At 39.3% G+C, this 20,069-nt stretch overlaps 1 protein-coding gene across 3 annotated transcripts in view; it reads left to right on the top strand.

Moving 5' to 3' along the window:
• Positions 1–1,068: 1,068 nt before the first annotated feature.
• The window catches only part of ZMYM4 (zinc finger MYM-type containing 4), a 168,097-nt gene continuing 149,096 nt past the window's right edge, over positions 1,069–20,069 (top strand). Inside the window, exon 1 of one of the 3 annotated variants that reach the window (XM_046661886.1) lies at positions 1,069–1,428. In XM_046661886.1, coding sequence (XP_046517842.1) covers positions 1,390–1,428 — 39 coding nt within the window. In that variant the 5' untranslated portion in view covers positions 1,069–1,389. Of the gene's footprint in view, positions 1,438–1,576; positions 1,638–20,069 lie in introns of those variants that run through there. The other 2 variants (XM_046661885.1, XM_046661887.1) reach the window with 2 other exon arrangements.

Genomic DNA, 20,069 nt, shown 5'->3' with positions numbered 1-20,069 from the left:
CCTAAGCTATCATTACAAACTCCATTAGGGCAATTTTTGTCTACCTAAGCTGGGGGACTGGAATAGACTAAGGAATGAATCAAGTCTCCATTCTTTTCAGCCATCCTCAGCTTTGGTTTCAGGGCAAGATAGACCCAAATCTACTTCCCAGTTTTCTGCTTAGAGAATAAGATGCTCATCTTTAAATTAGACTCTTGAAGTCCTTTAATGGAGGAGACACACAATGTTTGCAAATCATCACACATCTTCAGAGGAGGATTACCATATTCTTGAAATATTATGGAACTTTCATGTTTAATCTTCTAGATTAAAACAAATTTATCTCTTGATTTGAAGACAGCTGGGTGCATTGAAAGTCTGGAGAGCTGTGACTCAAATCTTGATTGTAATTTCACACCAGTCTCTAGGCGCCTTGGGGCAAATTACCTCCGTTGACCAGGCTGCAATTTTACCATTGGGAGCACTGGAGTAGATGGTTCCTAAGATCCTTCTCGATTTAGATATTCTAATGACAAATTACATTGAGGAAATTATCTCCAGTTGTTGGTTCAGTCTTCCAAATCACCAAAGGATCTGATTTTGAGGTTAGGCTATTAGAGTTGGCTCTTAATATTCTACACCCTGGGCTTCGGATCAGGCTGTCTAAAGACAGGAATGCTGGGTCTCCTTGAGATGACTGGCTTGCTCCCTCATTGGCTGTGATTCTTCATGTTCAGAGGTCCACTGAGAACTTCAGCTCACCATCATTTATCATTTACAATGGTATCTCAGCAGTCAGGTGTAAGACGGTGATCTGGACCCCTCACTGACGTTCCACCCAATTCTCCAGATAGCCTTTTCACTAATTTCTTTCATTCCTCCTTCATGACTGCGTCATGGTCCCTTTAAGGCAGCGGCCATAGTTGAGTGGTGGGAGCAGCTGCTGGCAGCAAAGAGACTTGCAGGATTTGGCCTACCCTGGGCCACTCACCGCGCACGCTCAGGACCGGGGGCTTGGTGGGAAAGGGGGGAGGGGCTTAAGGCGCGCCTGCGCATCAGGGGCGCGCGCAAGGGGCTGGTTTGGTGATCCCTTTAAGAAACCGCAGGCGGAGGAATTTCTCTGAGAGAAAATAATCCTACTCACGGGGCCCCTTGGAGGCCATTAACCCCCCGAGTCCCGGCCCCCCTCGCCCGGGCAGGCCCTCCCGCCCACGCGCGCACCCGTGGGATCTCGAGCTCTCCGGCCCGGCGCGCGGCATCCGCCCCCTCCCCACTCTCCGCGCCGGCCCGGCCGGGTTCTGGGAGGCTGCCGCGAGTCGGCCGTGCCTGCAGTGTGGGCGGGGGCCGGGGGGCCGAGAGGTTCCGCCGCCACTGCGCCGGGAGCCGCAGCGGTTCCGAGCGGGGCCCAACATGGCGGAGAGAGAGGTGGAGTCCGGCCCCCGAAAGAGGGTAGGTGAGGTGAGGCAGAACTCGGGCGGCGGGCGGCGGGCGGGCGGGCGGCCGGCGGCGGGGGGCGGGGCGGGGGCCGCGTCCCGGGGCCGGGAGTGGGCCGAGCGCAGGCTCGTGGAGGAGTCGCCGGGGCCCGGCTGGGGAGAGGCTGCGGGCAGGACCGAGGCCACCTTGAGTCTGGAGCGTGCTGGAGAGTGGTCCTTCGGCAGGTGGGACAAAGATTTGCTCCTGGTTGGGAGGGGGAGGGGCGGGGGCTGTTGTTTGCTTTTTAAAAAAATGTTTCCAGCACTGGGGGTGGGTTATCTGGGACAGGGGAGGGAAGGTGTCAGATTCTTAAGTGCATCTTTAGGAAATCAGAGTCTGGAAGTTTGAACTGGGGAGAGGTCAGGTGGGGGTGGTGGTGGCGGTGGCGGGAATAAGTCGTGGAGGGGGTCTCAGGAGGAATAATCGGGAGGGTACACCATCGCGAATTCACGTCCCTGCCTCCTTTCCCCTCCCCCCATAACCGTTATCAAAACCGAGGTGGAGGTGGTGCTCTTACCTGTGGAGAAGTGGGGTCGTTGGCATGTCCTGATTTAGGAGAAAGATTTTGGCAACTATAAATGTCATGTTCTAGTCTAGACTCTTTACCAGCAATTAAGAACGTGGAAGAGTGTGACAAGTTTTGTCATAACAAGGATGTACCCAACCAACCTGCAGAGGTGAAGCCAGTTCTTCTAATAGGAGTTGTTGAGTGCCTTTTAAAGTTCGTCTTGAAACTTTTCTTATTTAACTCAGAATGGTTTTTTTTCAGATGGAGAACAATACCGTACTATTGATTGAGCAATATTTTTCAGAATTTTCTTTTACTTCCTCTCCTTCTAGCCCGTTAAGCAGTAAGTTTTCCTATCAGGAATCTTCCTTTTGGGAATCGTCTCAAAATGATCACGTTACTGTGAAGCCAACCCCGTAAAAAATTACTACTAAATCTTTATTGAGAAAGCTCTTTGGATTTAGCGTAAAATTAGCAATCTCATAATGATGTTATAGCTAACATTGTGAGTGCTTACCATGTGCCTGGCACTGTGCTTTACAAGAAGAATTTAACCTTAGGTTAACATTATAAAAAAACCCATTTTGCAGATGAGGAAATGAAGGCGTAAAGGGGTTACGTAATTTACTTAAGATCAGATACCTAGTTAGGAGGTTGAGCTGGGATTTGAGTCAAGGTTTGTCCCAGCTACGTGCTGGTGTTGGATGCCACATGGGAGTTTCTTTAATTTATTTCTCTTCTTAAAAGTTTAAATTATAAATAAGCAAAGAAGTGTCAAATAGTATTTTTTCAACAATTTATTAGGAAAATATTTTCAACTACACAGCAAAATTGAAAAAATTTGCCCGGAGCATTCATATACCCACTACCTAGATTCTACCAATAACGTTTGACTATATTTATTTCATCACATATTTATCATGTCTATCCCTTTATCCATTTATCAGTTATTTTAATGCATTTCGTTGTGGGTTTTGAGCAATTAAAATTTAATGTTGATAGTCTCAGGTTTATAAAATTTTAGATATTTCTTGTATAATAATTAGTTATTGGACAAGTTAAAATGTATGATAGTATGTCTGAATGTTTCATTTAGTATAAATATTGGGTGTGGAATGCACGTGTTTTGAAATTTTAAATTGTCCTTTGAGCTGTCAGTTTTAAACTGGATCCTCATTATGCTTTAGTAAAGGCAGATGGCATGTGGTCCACCAATGAAAATATATAGGGTAAATTACTTTAGGTGTGTAATGTTCCTTCAAGGAGATCTCTGAATGCTGTTGTCATTCACCTTATACGATAGAATGTTCTAGAAAACATCTATGCCCTTTGGTAACAAATTCAACTAGATTTTAAATACTTCTTTCTCTTCTGATAGATTTAAAAAGGTGCCACACTGGTAGCAACCTAAGCTTTATTTTTTAACAACATGTCATACACACAGCACTTGTACAGGTTTTCCCTGTTATTTTACCAGGTTAATTGTGGCGGAAGGTTGCTTTCAGTATCTTTTGGGCTACATAATCCATTTTGGTTTTGATATTTGGTTAGAATGTTGAGTAGGCTAGTCCTGAATGGTACACGTGGTACATGTGCTTTTTTCATTTCTCGTTTTGTGTGTGTGTGTATGTGCTAAATTCCACGTGAATGCCATATGTATACTCCAAGCAGATTAGTGGGGACTGTGTTCAGAAGTACAGTATCTTTTTGAATAATTTGACTGTTTGCCTTGAGACAGTCAAACTACATAGACCTAGGTAATAAGTTTAGGCTGTTTAATCTGAAAGTGATGCCATAGTATTGTATTTATGATGCTTACTGCTTTTGACCTTCATAATCATAAGTTATAAAATATCATTGGGGACCTATGCTAGTTGACTGTATGCTAGGCATTGTGCTATGGAATTTATGATTGTTTACGATGATGTATTTTGGCTCTCCTGCTAAATTGTGAGCTCCTTTAGGGTAGGGTCCTTTTTAGTACTTTTTGCATCTCCAATACTTATGACCTCCACATAAGAGGAACTCAAAGGACATACTGATTTTTGAAAAGAAAAGTTTACCTGTTATAATAGAGGCTCTGTGGCTTGAGTACCAAGTTAATCTGCTTTGTAATTTTAGGAGCTTGTATAAACTTTTCCTATCATCCTGTATACCCAAAGTTCTCTCCTATGGATCCAGATTTAGGGATCTTCTGATTGTTCTGGATTATGGTTAGATGGGAGAGTGTATTTTAAGACCATTGGGTTAACAACTCTAAATTCTCTGCAGGCCTTCCTGGTGTCTTCTGTTCATGCTTGTGGGCAATTAGAACAATACGTATTAATTAGATAAGAATGATTTGATTGTATTCAGACTATATCTGAATGCCAGTCTCTCAATTTGTGGGCATGGGGAAGCTGCGTATGCAGGTAGGTCAGCACTATATCCATCTATCATTTCTGCTATAGAAAGATCCAAGTTTGTAGGAAGGCCATTATTATAGAGACACACACACACACACTTTCTCTTTCTTTAAAGTAAGGATATTTTTGAGATAGTATTTATGCATTTTTTTAAGATTGTAAAATTATTTTCTAAAATAAGTTTTAAAATTCATTAGGTAGGCTTATTGTAAGTAGTGGAATTATTTTATGCATGGCTATTATAATAAACTTATGAAGCATGACTAGATCTGGTGGAAATTTTTTTGTGTGAAATCCCTGTATCTTTTCAAAGTTTACGTACAAAATAATAACTTTTGTAAATGTATGTGTTATTACCTGGTTTAGTAAGTTGTATCTATTTTCATACTTAAACTTGTCTGTATATTAAATTTGAGGTGTATGTTTGTTATGCTTAAAGAAAGAGAAAGCAAATGTATAAGGAGTATGCTTCCATTTTTGTAAAAACAAACTGACCTTTCTCTCCCCTCCCCATTTATGTGTCTATACTTATATATTTATGAGCTTGGAGAAAATTGTGAAGGATACGTATAAGGCTGTTACTGTTGATTACCTTCAGCAAATGAGAAAGGAAAGGGAAAATAAAGGAGAAAACTTTTGCAAAATGGAAAAATATGGTATAAAGCTAAGTGAAAATATAGACTATAAAATGTTATCTATATTGTTATTATAAGTGTGTAAAAATTGAACATACGTGTAGACAAGAAATAGAAAATAACGTGAACAAATGAAAACATTGATTTTATTGTGTGATGGGCTTATGGACAAGTTTTGTTTTGGATTTCTGTTATTTTAATATTTTATAATAAAATAATTGCAAAAGGTTGATCCCTCTTAATTCCTTAATGAACTTTTAATCTTTTGTCTTTTTGCTAAATGTGTTACTTAAAAGCATGGTGGTACATATCATTAAAAATACTTGCAGTTCATGTGTACACAATGTAAATCATCTGCTTTAAGAATGCATTGGCCCTTCGTATAAATAGCGAGCATTGGAAGAGACCATTGTAGTGTTGACAGTGATCCCAACTTGTTTCACAGTGCCCGTCTTGTAACTAGCAGAGACTTCTCTAAATAATGGTAATACTTGGTATTTATAAACGTTTAAACTCCAGTCATTATTCTGAATATCTTATATGTAATATATCTTTTTTTTTTTTTTAAGATTTTATTTTTTCCTTTTTCTCCCCAAAGCCCCCCGGTACATAGTTGTATATTCTTCGTTGTGGGTCCTTCTAGTTATGGCATGTGGGACGCTGCCTCAGCGTGGTTTGATGAGCAGTGCCATGTCTGCACCCAGGATTTGAACCAACGAAACACTGGGCCGCCTGCAGCGGAGCGCGTGAACTTAACCACTCTGCCACGGGGCCAGCCCCTTATATGTAATATATCTTTTAATCCTCAATTCTGTAAGTTGTAGTCACTATTACTGCCCCATTTTATAAATGAGGAAACTGAGGTACAGAGAGGTTTGCTCAAGGTCATAATATAATAGATTAAACCAGGATAAGTACCATTTGAAATGTACTGTTTGATAAATAGTATAGGTTAGAATTAATTATAATATATAATAATATATACATTAATTATATATAACTATATTATATATAATAACAGTATAGGTTCAGAATTCATTATCTGGAGTTTTTGGTTGTTAAAATAAATTGGATTGCATTTCAATCAAACTGATGTAAATTACTTCTCAGGTAGCATCAAATTAACTTTTTGCCTAAGAAATACATTCTTGTTTGAGATAACCTTAAAACATATCTTTGCAACTCATAGGTTTATTTTTAAGAAAATATACACTAAATATTTTAAAGCTATGATTTAAAGGTAAAGTTTGTGTTTCCTTTGAAATGGAGTGATTTCTTTATTTACTAAAGAAAATATAAGTAGATAAATGTAAAATTGCCATTTCTGTGGCTATTTAGAAGATATTTTTGAGTTCTATCTTAGGAAACCAGCTGCTCTTTAAAGATGATTGACGTTTCTTTTAAATATTCTGATTATATTACTATGTTAACTATATGTAATTGTCTTAGCAAAGGAGAGAAAGGAAGGCATTATGGCATAGTATTAGGTTGAACTGTATGGAATTGCTGATATTAGACCATTTGACCTACAAAAATGCATTTTCATATGGCTCAATCTAATAGAGCATGAGCTTTTCAAAGTCAGGTTATGGTACAATCTCTGGTATTTAGTAATATTGGGATGATAACATCCACATCACCTTTCTTTCTTTCTTTTTTTTTTTTTGAGGAAGATTAGCCCTAGCCCTGAGCTAACATCTGCCGCCAATCTTCCTCTTTTTGCTCAGGAAGATTGGCCCTGAGCTAACATCTGCGCCCATCTTCCTCTACTTTATGTAGCTTGACAAGCAGTGTGTAGGTCCGCACCCAGGATCCGAACTGGCGAACCCCAGGCCACTGAAGGGAAACATGAGAACTTAACTGCTGTGCCACGGGGCCCGCTCCCACGTCTACTTTCTTATACTTAGAGAATACTTATAATGTTATTTTAATTGCATTCTTACCTTCTTTCTGGCCTCCCAGAGCTTGAGCTAGCTGCTTTCCTGCCTTTGACCAAAATTAGTACCTGAGCAAACCTTTTCTGTCCAACATATAGACTACTGTGTGCTGTAAGCTCTTTGAGGTCAGGGATCATATGAGTTCATCTTTCTTTACATCTCCTGACATGTTGTCTTATATATTTAAATGTTTTTTATATATATATATGCACTCGCATATATTTCATGCCTATGTGTTTGTAGGCAAAAATAAAAAACTTTCTATGTTTCATAATTCCATATCAATATAGAATATAAAGTATAGATTGGTACAGTGAAACCCCGTGTTATTATTGCATAGCTTTTTTTTTTTTAAAGATTTTATTTTTGCTTTTTCTCCCCAAAGCCCCCCAGTACACAGCTGTACATTTTTAGTTGTGGGTCCTTATAGTTGTGGCATGTAGGATGCCGCCCCAGCGTGCCTGACGAGCGGTGCCATGTCTGTGCCCAGGATCCGAACTGGTGAAACCCTGGGCCGCCGAAGCAGAGCGCGAACGTAACCTCTCGGCCACGGGGCCGGCCCCTGTTACCCAGCTTTGACAACTAAACAGTTATCAACATTTTGCCATCCCTATCTCGTCTAACTTCTTCCTTCCTTCCTCCCTTCTTTTCTTTGTGTTTGAAATAATTTCAAAGAAATTTCAGGCATCACATCATTTAACCTATAAATACTTCTGTATGTATTTCTAAGAGATAAGAAGTTTTAAAAAATACAACTACAGTACTGTTAGACCTAACAAAATTAAGAGTTCCTTAATCCAGTCTGTGTTCCGATTTCTCTGATTCTTTAAGTATCCTTTTATAGTTGATTTCTTTAAGTCGCTATCCAAGTAAGGTTTGCCATTTCATTTGGTTTGTGTGTCTAAGTTTCTCTTTAACCATCTCCCTCCCTATCCTATACCCCCTGTACTTTTGCCCATGCTGTTTGTTGAAATAACTAGGTCACTTGTCCAGGAGGACTTCCCACATTCTGGATTTGGCTGGTGAAATACTTGTGTTTAACATGTTCAGTTACCCTTCATATTTCCCACAAGTTAGTGTTAGATATAGAGGAGTGGTTCTCAACTTTGGCTCAAACTTTAGAATTACCCGGAGAACTTTTAAATGTCGATTCTGAGGTCACAGATCAATTAAATCAGAATTCATGGGGTGGATTCTAGGCATCAATATTTTAAAAAATTTCCCAAGTGATTTCAGTCTGCAGCCAGCCTTGAGAACTTGAATTGGTAGGGCTTTATGAGATTTAGATTCAGTTTCTTTGGAAAGAAAAATTCATAAATATTGTATAATTTATTTCCAATTAGATAATTTTAAGAATGAAAAGGTGTGCTGTTTAATAATTACAGTGGGACAGTAGCCATAAACCAGGACTGTCCTGGACAAATTGGGATGTATAGTCACCCTATTAGATTATGCTGTGAATTCTTGTTGTGTCATTCCGGGAGGCACATAAGTGGTTGTCACACTTTAGTGGTATTAAAATTGATCAGATTAGTCAGTGGGATCCCACCATCATACTTTCTTTTTTTTTTTTTTTTAAAGATTTTATTTTTTCCTTTTTCTCCCCAAAGTCCCCTGGTACATAGTTGTATATTCTTCATTGTGGGTCCCTCCAGTTGTGGCATGTGGGACGCTGCCTCAGCGTGGCTTGATGAGCAGTGTCATGTCCGCGCCCAGGATTCAAACCAACGAAACACTGGGCCGCCTGCAGCGGAGCGCGCGAACTTAACCGCTCGGCCACGGGGCCGGCCCCACACCATCATAGTTTCTTAACTTTTCACCTAATAGATTTATCAGCCACTGATGATTTTTGCCCAGATCTGTTATTTCATTAGAAGAGTTTTCTATCATTTCTCCTATATTTATTCACTGGAATTCTTACATAAAGAATTCTTTCATCAATTATTTGGTTACTCTGTAATGTCATTTGTACAGGAAAAGCAGAATAAACGTTTATCCCTCTACCCTGCCCCTTTTTTTGTTTTTTAAGCAGTTTTCAGAAGAATGAATTGATGCCTTGGCAAATCCCAAAGGTGAAATTTGGGAGAGGATATCATTATGAATTCATGGATTTTAATATATTTGATTTTTTAAAAATTTATTGTGGTCACTATTCTTTTTGCTGTTTAAACTTGTCACATTTTTGATCGCTGGCTATCTGTATTAGTTTCTTAAGGCTGCCATAACAAATTACTACTAGCTTGGTGGCTTAAAACAAGAGGAATTTATTCTCACAGTTCTGGAGGCTAAATGTCCTAAATCAAGGCCTTGTTCTCTCTGAAGTCTCTAGGGAAGAATCCTTCCTTACCTCTTCCAGCTTCTGGTGGATTGATTTGTGTTCCTTAATTTGTGGTGTTCCTTAATTTGTGGCCGCATAACTCCAGTCTCTGCCTCTATCCTTATGTGAGCTTCTTCTCTGTGTCGTCTTTACTATCTCTTCTAAGGATACTCTTAATTGGATTTAGGGTCCATCCTAATCCAGGATGATCTCATCTCAAGATCCTTACCTTAATTACACCTGCAAAGACCCCTTCTGCTCACATTCAAAGACCCCTTCTGCTCACATTCGGAGGTTCTGAGTGGACATGTCTTTTAGGGGCCACAATTCAAACCACTATAGTCCACCAAGTCGTCCCTAAAACTTCGCATCCATCCCATGTGCAAAATACGTTTACCTTATCCCACCATCTCCCAAAGTCAACCAATTACAGCATGAACTCTTAAGTCCCAAAACTCATCTAAATATCAGCAGCTCAAAAACTCCCAAATCTCACCATCTAAATCACCTAAGTGAGGTATGGGTGTGATTCTGGGTATGATTCATCTGGGGTAAAATTTCTCTTTATCTGTAGACCTGTGAAACCAGAAAACAAATTTTCTGCTTCCACAATACAGTTGTGGAACAGGCATAGGATAGACATTCCTATTCTGAAAGGAGGAAAATGAATCACTGGTCCCAATCAAGTTCAAAACCTAGCAGGACAAGTTTCATTAGATTTCAAGGCCGGCGAATAGTTATCTGTGGTTTGATCCTCTGCCTCTGTGGCTTGGTCCTTGGAGGTGCTGTAGACCTCTGCCCTGGGCCTGCTTCTCTGGCCTCTGCCTCTGTGTCTGTGGCTCTGTCCTCAGAGTCATTTTCCTTTTTTTTGAAAGGTAGCACATGTTTGCAGCTGGGTAGCTTTATTAACTCTTTCCTGCCCTTAGAGTTCCAGAAGTCAGACAGCTTTTTTTCATTTTTGTCTAGTCTCTGTTCCTTTAAGTACAGACTGGCAGTGTTCTTACTGGTATAATATGCTCAAAAACCTTGTGAGTCTCCTCTCTATATTAAGGGGACCCACATACTTAGACGAGAGGGTTCTTTACAGATCCTTCCTGGATAACTCCATATTTCTGACTTAAGCTGAGATGATTGATTGGATCCATGAGTGACCCATCTAATATCTTCAGCAAATGGTTTTCTAGCCACACACTTGGCCGTATCTCTAGAGCACACTTTTCTAATGGTGAATTTCCTGAATTTAGCATCCTTTGCAATCTGGATAGGCTGAGAACCTCCTAAATCATCAAGAGTTGTTTCCTTTTTGCTTAACAGTTCCTTCCTCAATTTATCTCTTTCCTTTTGCTTTTACTTAAGCAGCAAGGAGAAAAAGGCTGCACTTTGAACGCTTTGCTAAGAAATCTCCTTAGCTAATATCCAAGTTCATTGCTTCTGAGTTTTGCTTTCTAGCCAACAGCAGAACACAATTCAGCCAAGTTTTCTGCTATTTTATAGCAAGGATCACCTTCTAATTCCCAGTAACACAGTCTTCATTTTCTTCTGAGATCTCATCAGAAGCGCCCTTAACATTCATGTTTTTCCCAGCATTCTGTTCATGGTATATGTATTTTTTAAGATGATATGAGCTTTCTCTTTGCTACTCACTTCCTTCTGAACCTTCAACAGAGTTGCCTTTAATACCCATATTGGTACCAACTGTCTCTTCAAGGCAATCTGGCCTTTTTCTACCATGTTTCTCAAAATTTATCCAGCCATTACCCATTACCCATTTCCAAAGCTACTTCCACATTTTTAGGTATTTCTTACAGCAGCACGCCACTTCCATGTACCAAAATCTGTATTAGTTTTCTTGATTTGCCATACACAAATCACCACAACTTGGTGGCCTAAAACAACAAAAATTTATTCTCTCACAGTTCTGGAGGCTAGAAGTCCCAAATCCACATGTGGGCAGGGCCATGCTCTCTCTGAAGGCTCTAGGGAAGAATTTTTCTCTCTTCCAGCCTCTGGTGGCCCCAGGTGTCCCTTGGTCCGTGACTGCATAACTCCACTTTTTGCCCCTGTCTTCACATAGCCTTCTCTGTCTGTCTGTCTTCTGTCTCTTCTAAGGGCAGTCTTCACTGGATTACGGCCCACCCTAGTCCAGGGTGATCTCATCTCACGATCTTTGCATTAATTACATCTGCAAATAAGTTTATTCCAAAAAGGTCTCATTGTGAGATTCCCGGTGGACGTAACTTTCAGGGGCCACAATTCGGCCTACAACAGGGTCTTTAAGGTTACCACCTGAATCCTTTTTAAAAATTGTTATTTTATAGTTGAATAATTACCCTAAAACTTTTTGTGTTAAAATATACATAACATAAAATTTACCATTTAAAGTGTATAATTCAATGACGTCAAGTAGATTAACAATGTTGTACAACTATTACCACTCTCTCTTTCACCCCAAACAGAAATTCTGTACACAATGAGGAATAACTTACTGTTGCCCGTTCCTCCAGCCCCTGGTATGCTTCAGTCAATTTTCTGCCTCAGTGAATTTACCTATTCTAGATATTTCATATAAGTGGAATCAGACAGTATTAGACCTTTAGTGTCTGGCTTATTTCGCTTAGCATAATGTTTTCAGGGTTCATCCATGTTGTAGTATGTGTCAGAACTTCATTCGTTTTTATGGCTGAATAATAGTCTATTGTATGTATATAATACATTTGTTTATCCATTCATGCGTTGATGGACACTTGGGTTGTTTCTGCCTTTTGGCTATTGTGAAAAATGGTGCTATAAACTTAAGTATCTGTTTGAGTCCCCACTTTCAGTTCTTTTGGGCATACCTAGAAATGGATTTGCTGGGTCATATGGGAATTCTGTGTTTATCTTTTTGAGGAATCCACAGAGGCTGTGCGGGTTTCCATTCCCACTGGCAATGCCCAAGGGGTCTGATTTCTCCATATCCTCTCCAATACTTGTTCTTTTCTTTTCTTTTTTCATAATAGCTGTTCTAGTGGGTGTGAAGTGGTATCTCATTGTGGTTTTGGTTTGTATTTTTCTAATGACTAATGATGTTGAGTATTTCTTCTTGTGCTTATTGGTCATTTGTATATCTTCCTTGCAGAAATGTCTATTTAAATCTTTTGCCCATTTTTTAATTGGGTAGTTTGTTTGTTGTTGAGTTATAGGAGTTCTTTATATATTCTAGATATTAAACTCTTATCGGATATGTGATTTGCAAACATTTTCGCCCATTCTGTGGGTTGCCTTTTTAGTCTATTGATAGTGCCCTTTGATCCAAGAAAGTTTTCAATTTTGATGAAATCCAACTTACCTGTTTTCTTTTTGTAGCTTGTGCTTTTGTTGTCGTATTTAAAAACCATTGCCAAATTCCAGATCATTCAGTTTTTCCCATATGTTTTCTTCTAAGAGTTTTATAGTTTAGCTCTTTAATTTAGATTTTTAGTCCATTTAAAGTTAATTTTTATTTATGGTATAAGGTAAGTGTACAATTTTGTTCTTTTGTATGTGGATATCCAGTTTTTCCAGCACCATATGATGAAGTCTCTTCTTTCCCCATTGAATGATCTTGGCACCCTTGTCAAAAATCATTTGACCTTTGTGTTAATCAGCTTGGACTACCATAACAAAATACCACAGACTGGGTGACTTAAACCACAGAAATTTCTCACGCTTCTGGAGGCTAGGAAGTCTAAGATTAAGGTGCTGGCAAGGTAGGCCTTGTTCTGAGGCCTCTTCTCTTGGCTTATGGGCAGCCACCATCTTGCTGTGTGCCTTCATAATTTCTTCTTTGTGTGTGTTGAGAGAGAGAGGCGCAAGCTCTTTGGTGGCTCTTATAAGGACACTAATCCCATCATGAGAGCCCTGTTCTCATGACCTTGTCTAATGCTAATTACCTCCCAAGAGTCCCATCTCCAAATACCATAATATTGAGGTTTCAGGCGTCAGCATATGAATTTTGGGGACACAAACATTCAGTCCATAACAACCATGTATGTATTTTAAGTGCTTATTTGTGCACTCTCAGTTCTATTCCATTGATCTATGTGTCTCCTTGTACCAGTACTACACTGTTTTGATTGCTGTGGCTTTGTAGGAAGCCTGAAATTGAAAAGTATGAATCCTCCAATTTTTTTCTGTTTTTCTACTGAGGCAGATTAGCCATGAGCTAACATCTGTGCTAGTCTTCCTCCACTCTATGTGGGTCACCACCACAGCATGGCTGAGTGATGTAGGTCCGTGCCCGGGATCCAGACCTGTGAACCCTGGCTGCTGAAGTAGAGCGTGCCGAACTTAACCACTACGCCATGGAGGCCAGCCCCTGTTTTTTTTTTTCAAGATTTTTTTGGCTATTTGGGGTCCCTTAAAATTCCATGTGAAGTTTAGGATAGTTTTTTTTTTTTCTATTTCTGCAAAAAATGCCGCTGGGATTTTGATAGGGATTGAATTTAATTTGAATCTCTTGGGTAGTATTGTCATCCTGTGTCTTCCAATCAGTCAACATGGAATGTCTGTCCAATTATTTAGGTCTTTGTTTCTTTCGGCAATGTTTTGTACAAGTCTCTTGGTGTACAAATCTTGCACCTTCTTGGTTAAATTTTTCTGAAGTATCAATCAATGTAATACACACATTAATAGAATGAAGGAAAAAACCACATGATCATCTCAGTTGATGTAGAAAAAGCATTTGAAGAAATCTAACACCCTTTTATTATAAAAGGACTCAATACACTAGGAATAGAGGGGAAGTTTCTCAACATGATAAGCGCTATATATGATAAGTCATATAGTTAACATCATATTCAACGGTGAAAGACTGAAAGCTTTCCCCCTAAGATCAGAAATAAGACGAGGATGCCCTCTTTTCTCAAATTTACTCAATGTAGTATTTGAAATTCTAGCCAGAGCAGTTAGGCAAGAAGGAAGTCCAAGGCATCCAGGTTGGAAGGAAAGAAGTAAAACTATCTCTATTTACAGATGACATGTTTGTATATGTAGAAAACCCGAAAAATTCACCAAAAAAACCAAAACAGTAAACCCTGTGAGAGCTAATAGCAAATTCAGAAAGTTCACGATAAAAAAATCAACACACAAAAATTAGTAGTATTTCTATACACTAGCAATGAACAATCCTGAGAGGAAATCAAGAAAATGATTTCATTTATATTAGCATCAAAAAAAAAATATTTAGGCACTTGTATCTTTTTGGCTTAACTGCAATAGTCCTTGAAAGACTCTCCCCTTTTTGGCCAAAAAGATGTACCTAGGCTCATCCTATCCATTCCTATCTCAGATTTTGAATTAACTCCGGGAACCCTGGTACCTTTCAGTGGGGAATGGTAGAGATTTCGGCAGCTTTTTGAAGTTAGTGTCTTTTTTTGAGGAAGATTAGCCCTGAGCTAACATCCGCTGCCAATCCTCCTCTTTTTTCTGAGGAAGACTGGCCCTGAGCTCACATCTGGGAACCCTGGGCCATTGAAGCGGAACGTGCGCACTTAACCGCTGTGCCACCAGCCCAGCCCCTGAAGTTAGTGTCTTTTTGAGATGGTATCAGGTGTGTATTTCTCATTTGTTCCTAAACCTACATCTGGCCTTTCCCTCTGTTTTGCCATTGAAATTCTTTTTTTTTCCCCTTCTTCTCCCCAAAGCCCCCCCCCCCCAGTACATAGTTGTATATTCTAGTTGCAGGGCCTTCCAGTTGTGGGACGCTGTCTCAGCATGGCCTGATGAGTGGTGCTAGGTCTGTGCCTAGGATCCAAACCAGGAAAATCCTGGGCCGCTGAAGCAGAGCACGGGAATTTAACCACTTGGCCACGGGGTCAGCCCTGAAATTCTTTTTAAGATCACTGAAATGACCTAGTAATCACCAAGTCTAATGGATGCTTTTCAGAACTTTTGTTATTTGATCTCTCTTAGACATCTGACCATATTGCCCATTCCTTCCTTGAAACTTCTCCCTTGTTTATAAGATGGCTTTCTCATGGTTCTCTTGAATTGCTTCTTTTCGTCATCTTTGACTCATTTTGCATGCTCAGTAAGTGTTATTCTCTCGGCCTGTATTTTTCTTGGGTAATCTCTTCTACAGTAGTTTTAACCTCTACCCATTAAATAATATTATGTGATTCCCTTTCTAATTCTTTGCTTTTTTGTCTTTAAAACTTAAAATCTGTGTTTGCAAATGAATACTTTGACTTGTATTTTGCTGTCTTACAAGTATTGGTAATTCAGTATACCTAAAACAGAACTTTTTATTCCCCTGGCGAGTACTTAGTCTCCCCAGTGGTGCCCCATTCCTTCTCAACCCGTTTTTCTTCCTGTGTTCTGTGTTTTAATTGTCGTCTTCTAGTCACCCAAGTTAGAAACCTGTGAGTCTTGCTTCTTCCCTTGCTCTTATTAATCCAGTTTTAATTGGTAAGTGTTGTTGAGATTACCTCAGATATGATTTTTAAAACTTTATTTCTACTGCCACCACCCTCGTCCTGATACTCATTTTGCTTGCTTTGTCTTCTTACTTTCCTTGCCTTTACAACACTCCTTTTCCCTCTCCCTTCTCTACTGTTTTCTCTACCCTATTCATTTTATATACTGGAGACTGATTTATCTTTGGAAATGAAGATCTCTTCATCTAAAAGGTAACGAGTTGACTCCCTTAGTACAATGCCAATTCCCCAAGATAGGTTCTGTTTGAATTCTCTCTCTGTGGCAAGAGGCACGTTGCCTTACAGCTCTGCCTCTCCTAGAAATTTACTTTTCCTTCATGGAAGTGTTTCTTTCTGCTTCTCTCTGCTACTATCATGCTAGCCTTGGTAGGAGTCCTTCTTGGGCCCTGCAGCCCGAATGTGGATACAGAATCTTTGCAGGCTGTTGGTTTTGAACAAGACTTTATTAAAAGTTTAGTATAGTAGGAGGGAGTTAGAAAACAGATATTGGCTCTTAAATATGGTTGACCTAGGAGAAATGGGCACCATTTACCTGCGGAGCCTTCAGCCACTCTTCTAGTGAGCAGAGGACACCTTTTCTTTGAAACCCAGCAGTTTGAGATCCGGGGGAAAGAATGCATTTTCCCTCCATTGTTCTAAGGACCTAACATTCTGACCTATAATTTGTTGTTTTTAGGCTGACTACCATTGGGAATATCAGTTTGCTTCAGGAGATTCGCTCTCCCTGCTTCAGAGGTGTATCGTTACTCTTTGGCCCCAATGGAGTGAATAGACCAACATTAGTGTGAGAGATTCGTTCATTCAACAGATATTTAGGACATGTATCAGGTGTGGTTTTAGGTGCTGGAGAAATAGTAATGAACAAGAAAGACAAAGTTCGTACCTGTGGTGGGGGGACAAGATAGAAAATAAGAACTAGATAAAATAATTTCAGGTAGTGAAGAAAATCAGATAGCATAGGATAATATGATAGTGAGTGATTGGGGTGGGAAGAAACAATATCACATATTTCTCTGAGAAGCCAGTTTGTGTTTTTTAGATATGATCTCTTAAAAGATTCCTGGGGCCGGCCTGGTGGTACAGCAGTTCAAGTGCGCATATTCCGCTTCTCGGTGGCCTGGGGTTTGCTGGTTCGGATCCCGGGTGCGGACATGGCACCGCTTGGCACGCCATGCTGTGGTAGGCGTCCCACATATAACTTGGAGGAAGATGGGCACGGATGTTAGCTCAGGGCCAGGCTTCCTCAGCAAAAAAAGAGGAGGACTGGCAGTAGTTAGCTCAGGGCTAATCTTCCTCAAAAAAAAAAAAAAAGATTCGTTAGCTCCTGTATACAGGATGAACTTCAGGGAGCAAGATGGGAAAAAGAGTCATTTAGGAGGCTCTTGGTGTAATCCATATGTGAAAGTGATCATTGGAAAAGGTGGAGATGGTGAGAATTGGTTGTGATATATTTTGGAGGTGGCGTCGATAGGACTTACTGATGATTATAGGGAAATAAGACTACAGACCCCTAGAGTTTTACTTTGAAAAACTAAATAGTTGCTAACACCATAAACCAAGATGGGAAAACTGGCAAAGAATACACATAGTATGGGGATGAAGGAGGAAACTATTATTTCCTTATTTTAGATTGCTCTGCTAATCTAAATTGCTGATGATTAGTGACAACTTCAGTGTAGCCTAGATCAGAGTTTCTCGGCCTCAGTACCGTTGCCAGTTTGGACCAGGTAGTGGTTTGTTGGGGGAGGGAGGAGTTGTCCTGAGCAGTGTGGAAGTTCAGCAGCTTGCTTGCCCGCGATCAGCTCCGTGCCCACTGCATCCACAGTACTGAGTCCTCGTTTGTGACAACTCAAAATATCTCCAGACATTGCCTAATGTCTCCTGGGGGCAAAATTGCCCCCGTTTGAGTACCACTGGTCTAGATATTTTTACCATGTATCCTAAAGACCTGTCCAAATTGTTCTAATCTATGTATCCAGCTGTTTCTCATGCCATTCTGTTATATAAAATCTGATACTACCACATTGATTGACATGCCAGTTTTCTTACCATTGTGCCTTTTTAAAAATCATATTTTATTCAGCCATAACTACTACTTAGCATATTTCTTTCCAGGGATATTTCTATGCATGTGTACGTGATTAACATTGTATGTACAATATGTTAACATGATTAACTTCATATGTACAATTTTGTTTCTTGAGTTTTTTAACCTAAATTTTCATCGTAAGCAGTTTCCTCTGTTATTAAACATCTACTTGTAAACCTAATTTTACTGGCTTTATAATATTCTGTGGCATAGATAAACTGTAATATAGGAATATTCTTCCATTCTTAGATTGTTTGAATTTTTTTTCCCTATTGATAATGGGGCTATACTGGGGGAAATGCCCGGACATTGTGATAGCCAAAGGAGTGATAGCCAGAGGGTTCAAGATTTCTTTCTGGGGTGATGAAAATATTCTAAAGTTGATCCTGGTAATGGTTGTATAACTCTCAGTATACTCACAGTCATTGAATTGTGTACCTCAAATGGGTGAATTATATGGCATGTGAATTATATCTCAATAAAGTTGTTACAGAAAAAGGAGGCTAAAGCAAACAGCATTGTGTAATTTTTGTCTGTAGCTCTGCTTTCCTAGAAGTGAAATTACTGACTCAAGGCATGTCAAAGATATATTTAAAATAAGGTTTATTGAGGTATAATTTATATAGAGTAAAATTCACCCTTATTGTTGTACCCTTATTCACCCTTATTATTATTGTACAATTCTGTAAATTTAACAAATGCATATAGTTCTGTAACTATCACCCCAGTCAATATATAGAACACCTCCATTATCACCCAGATTCCTTCATGCCCCTTCATAGTTAGCCTTTCCCCTACCTCTAGTCCCATATCTATTTTCTATTCTGTAATTTTGTGTTTTCAGAAAATCATATAAATGATACAATACAGTATGCACCCTTTTGAGTTTTCCTTCTTTCACTTAGCAATATACAGTTGAGATTCATCCATGTTGTTGCATGCATCAGCCGTTCCTTTTTACTCGTAACTAATATTCCATTTTATGGATGTACCACAATTTGTTTATCCATTTGCCAGTTGAAAGACAATTGTATTGTTTTTAGTTTTTGTTGATTATGAATAAAATCATCATAAACATTTGCCTATAGGTTTTTTTGAAATACTATATTTTAACAAAAATATACTTCCTTTAACAATTTGCCGTTTTAAAAAATTTTAAAGCAAAGTATACAAAAGGGAAAAAAAAGCTTCATTCCCAAGAAGGAATTAATAAAAGGAAAAGGCTTCTGTGTTAGGTATAATTTCGTTATACGTATTTGTTCAAATTTACCTTTTTCCGCAATGAATTTGAGGCAATTTACAAAAAGGTATGTAAAAAAAATGAAAAGAAATAAAGGACCATGGTAAAGGAAAGTACAGATATGATAGTTCTGCTGTTGTGATTGATTAGGGAATATGATTAAAGAATGTCCCGCTATCAAATGGAGGAAACATTACTGCGTTTTTGAAGAAACAGCATTTTCTGGCACTGATTCTAAAAGTAGTTTCAGGTGTTAATCTTCAGTAGGAGACACTGATTAATGTAATGAACATTGTCTTCAGTAACATTTTCTTTTCAACAGAAAAAGCGGTCTGAATTTCTTGCCTATAGGTTTTTTAAATAAACATATGTTTTTATTTCCTTTGGGTAAATAGGAGTGGGATTGCTGGGTCATATAAGTATCTGTTTTCTTAGATTGTGTTTTGAAAGCTATTTATATGTTTTGGATACAAATCCTTTATTATATATATGTTTTGCAAATATTTTCTCCTAGTCTACGGCTCATCTTCATTTTCTTAACAGTGTTTTCCAAAGAGCAGAATTGAGATTGAGGCTGGTGAAATACAGACATATACACAGACATGAATTTAATTTTGTGCAAATCCGCAGATAGATCATCTTAGAGGACTCAGAAGAAAACATATCATGGTGTATTTATTTTTAATTAGCAGTATGCTTCAGAACTTCCTGGGAGAATTCCATCTCTCCTCCCTCACCATGTACACTAATGTCCAGTCCCTATCTATCCCAGACCGTCTGAAAGAAAATATGGGTGGGAAGGTGGAGGATTGCGGAGTAGGAACCACTCTGTGGCCGTAGTAGAATTTGGCCCTAGTACTTAGTAACCATTCTGGTGATCTAGTGGTTAAGATTTGGTGCTCTGACCACCATGGCCTGGGTTCGTTTCCTGGTCAGGGGACCGCACTACTGACTCTTGGTTGTCATACTTTGGTGGTTGCGTGTTGCTGTGATGCTCAAAGCTATGCCACTGGTATTTCAAATACCAGCAG

This window comes from Equus quagga, chromosome 5 (assembly GCF_021613505.1).
Source record: "Equus quagga isolate Etosha38 chromosome 5, UCLA_HA_Equagga_1.0, whole genome shotgun sequence".
NCBI lineage: Eukaryota > Metazoa > Chordata > Mammalia > Perissodactyla > Equidae > Equus > Equus quagga.
Note: the sequence above shows the minus strand (reverse complement) of the source record. Positions and strands in the feature narration are given on the sequence as shown.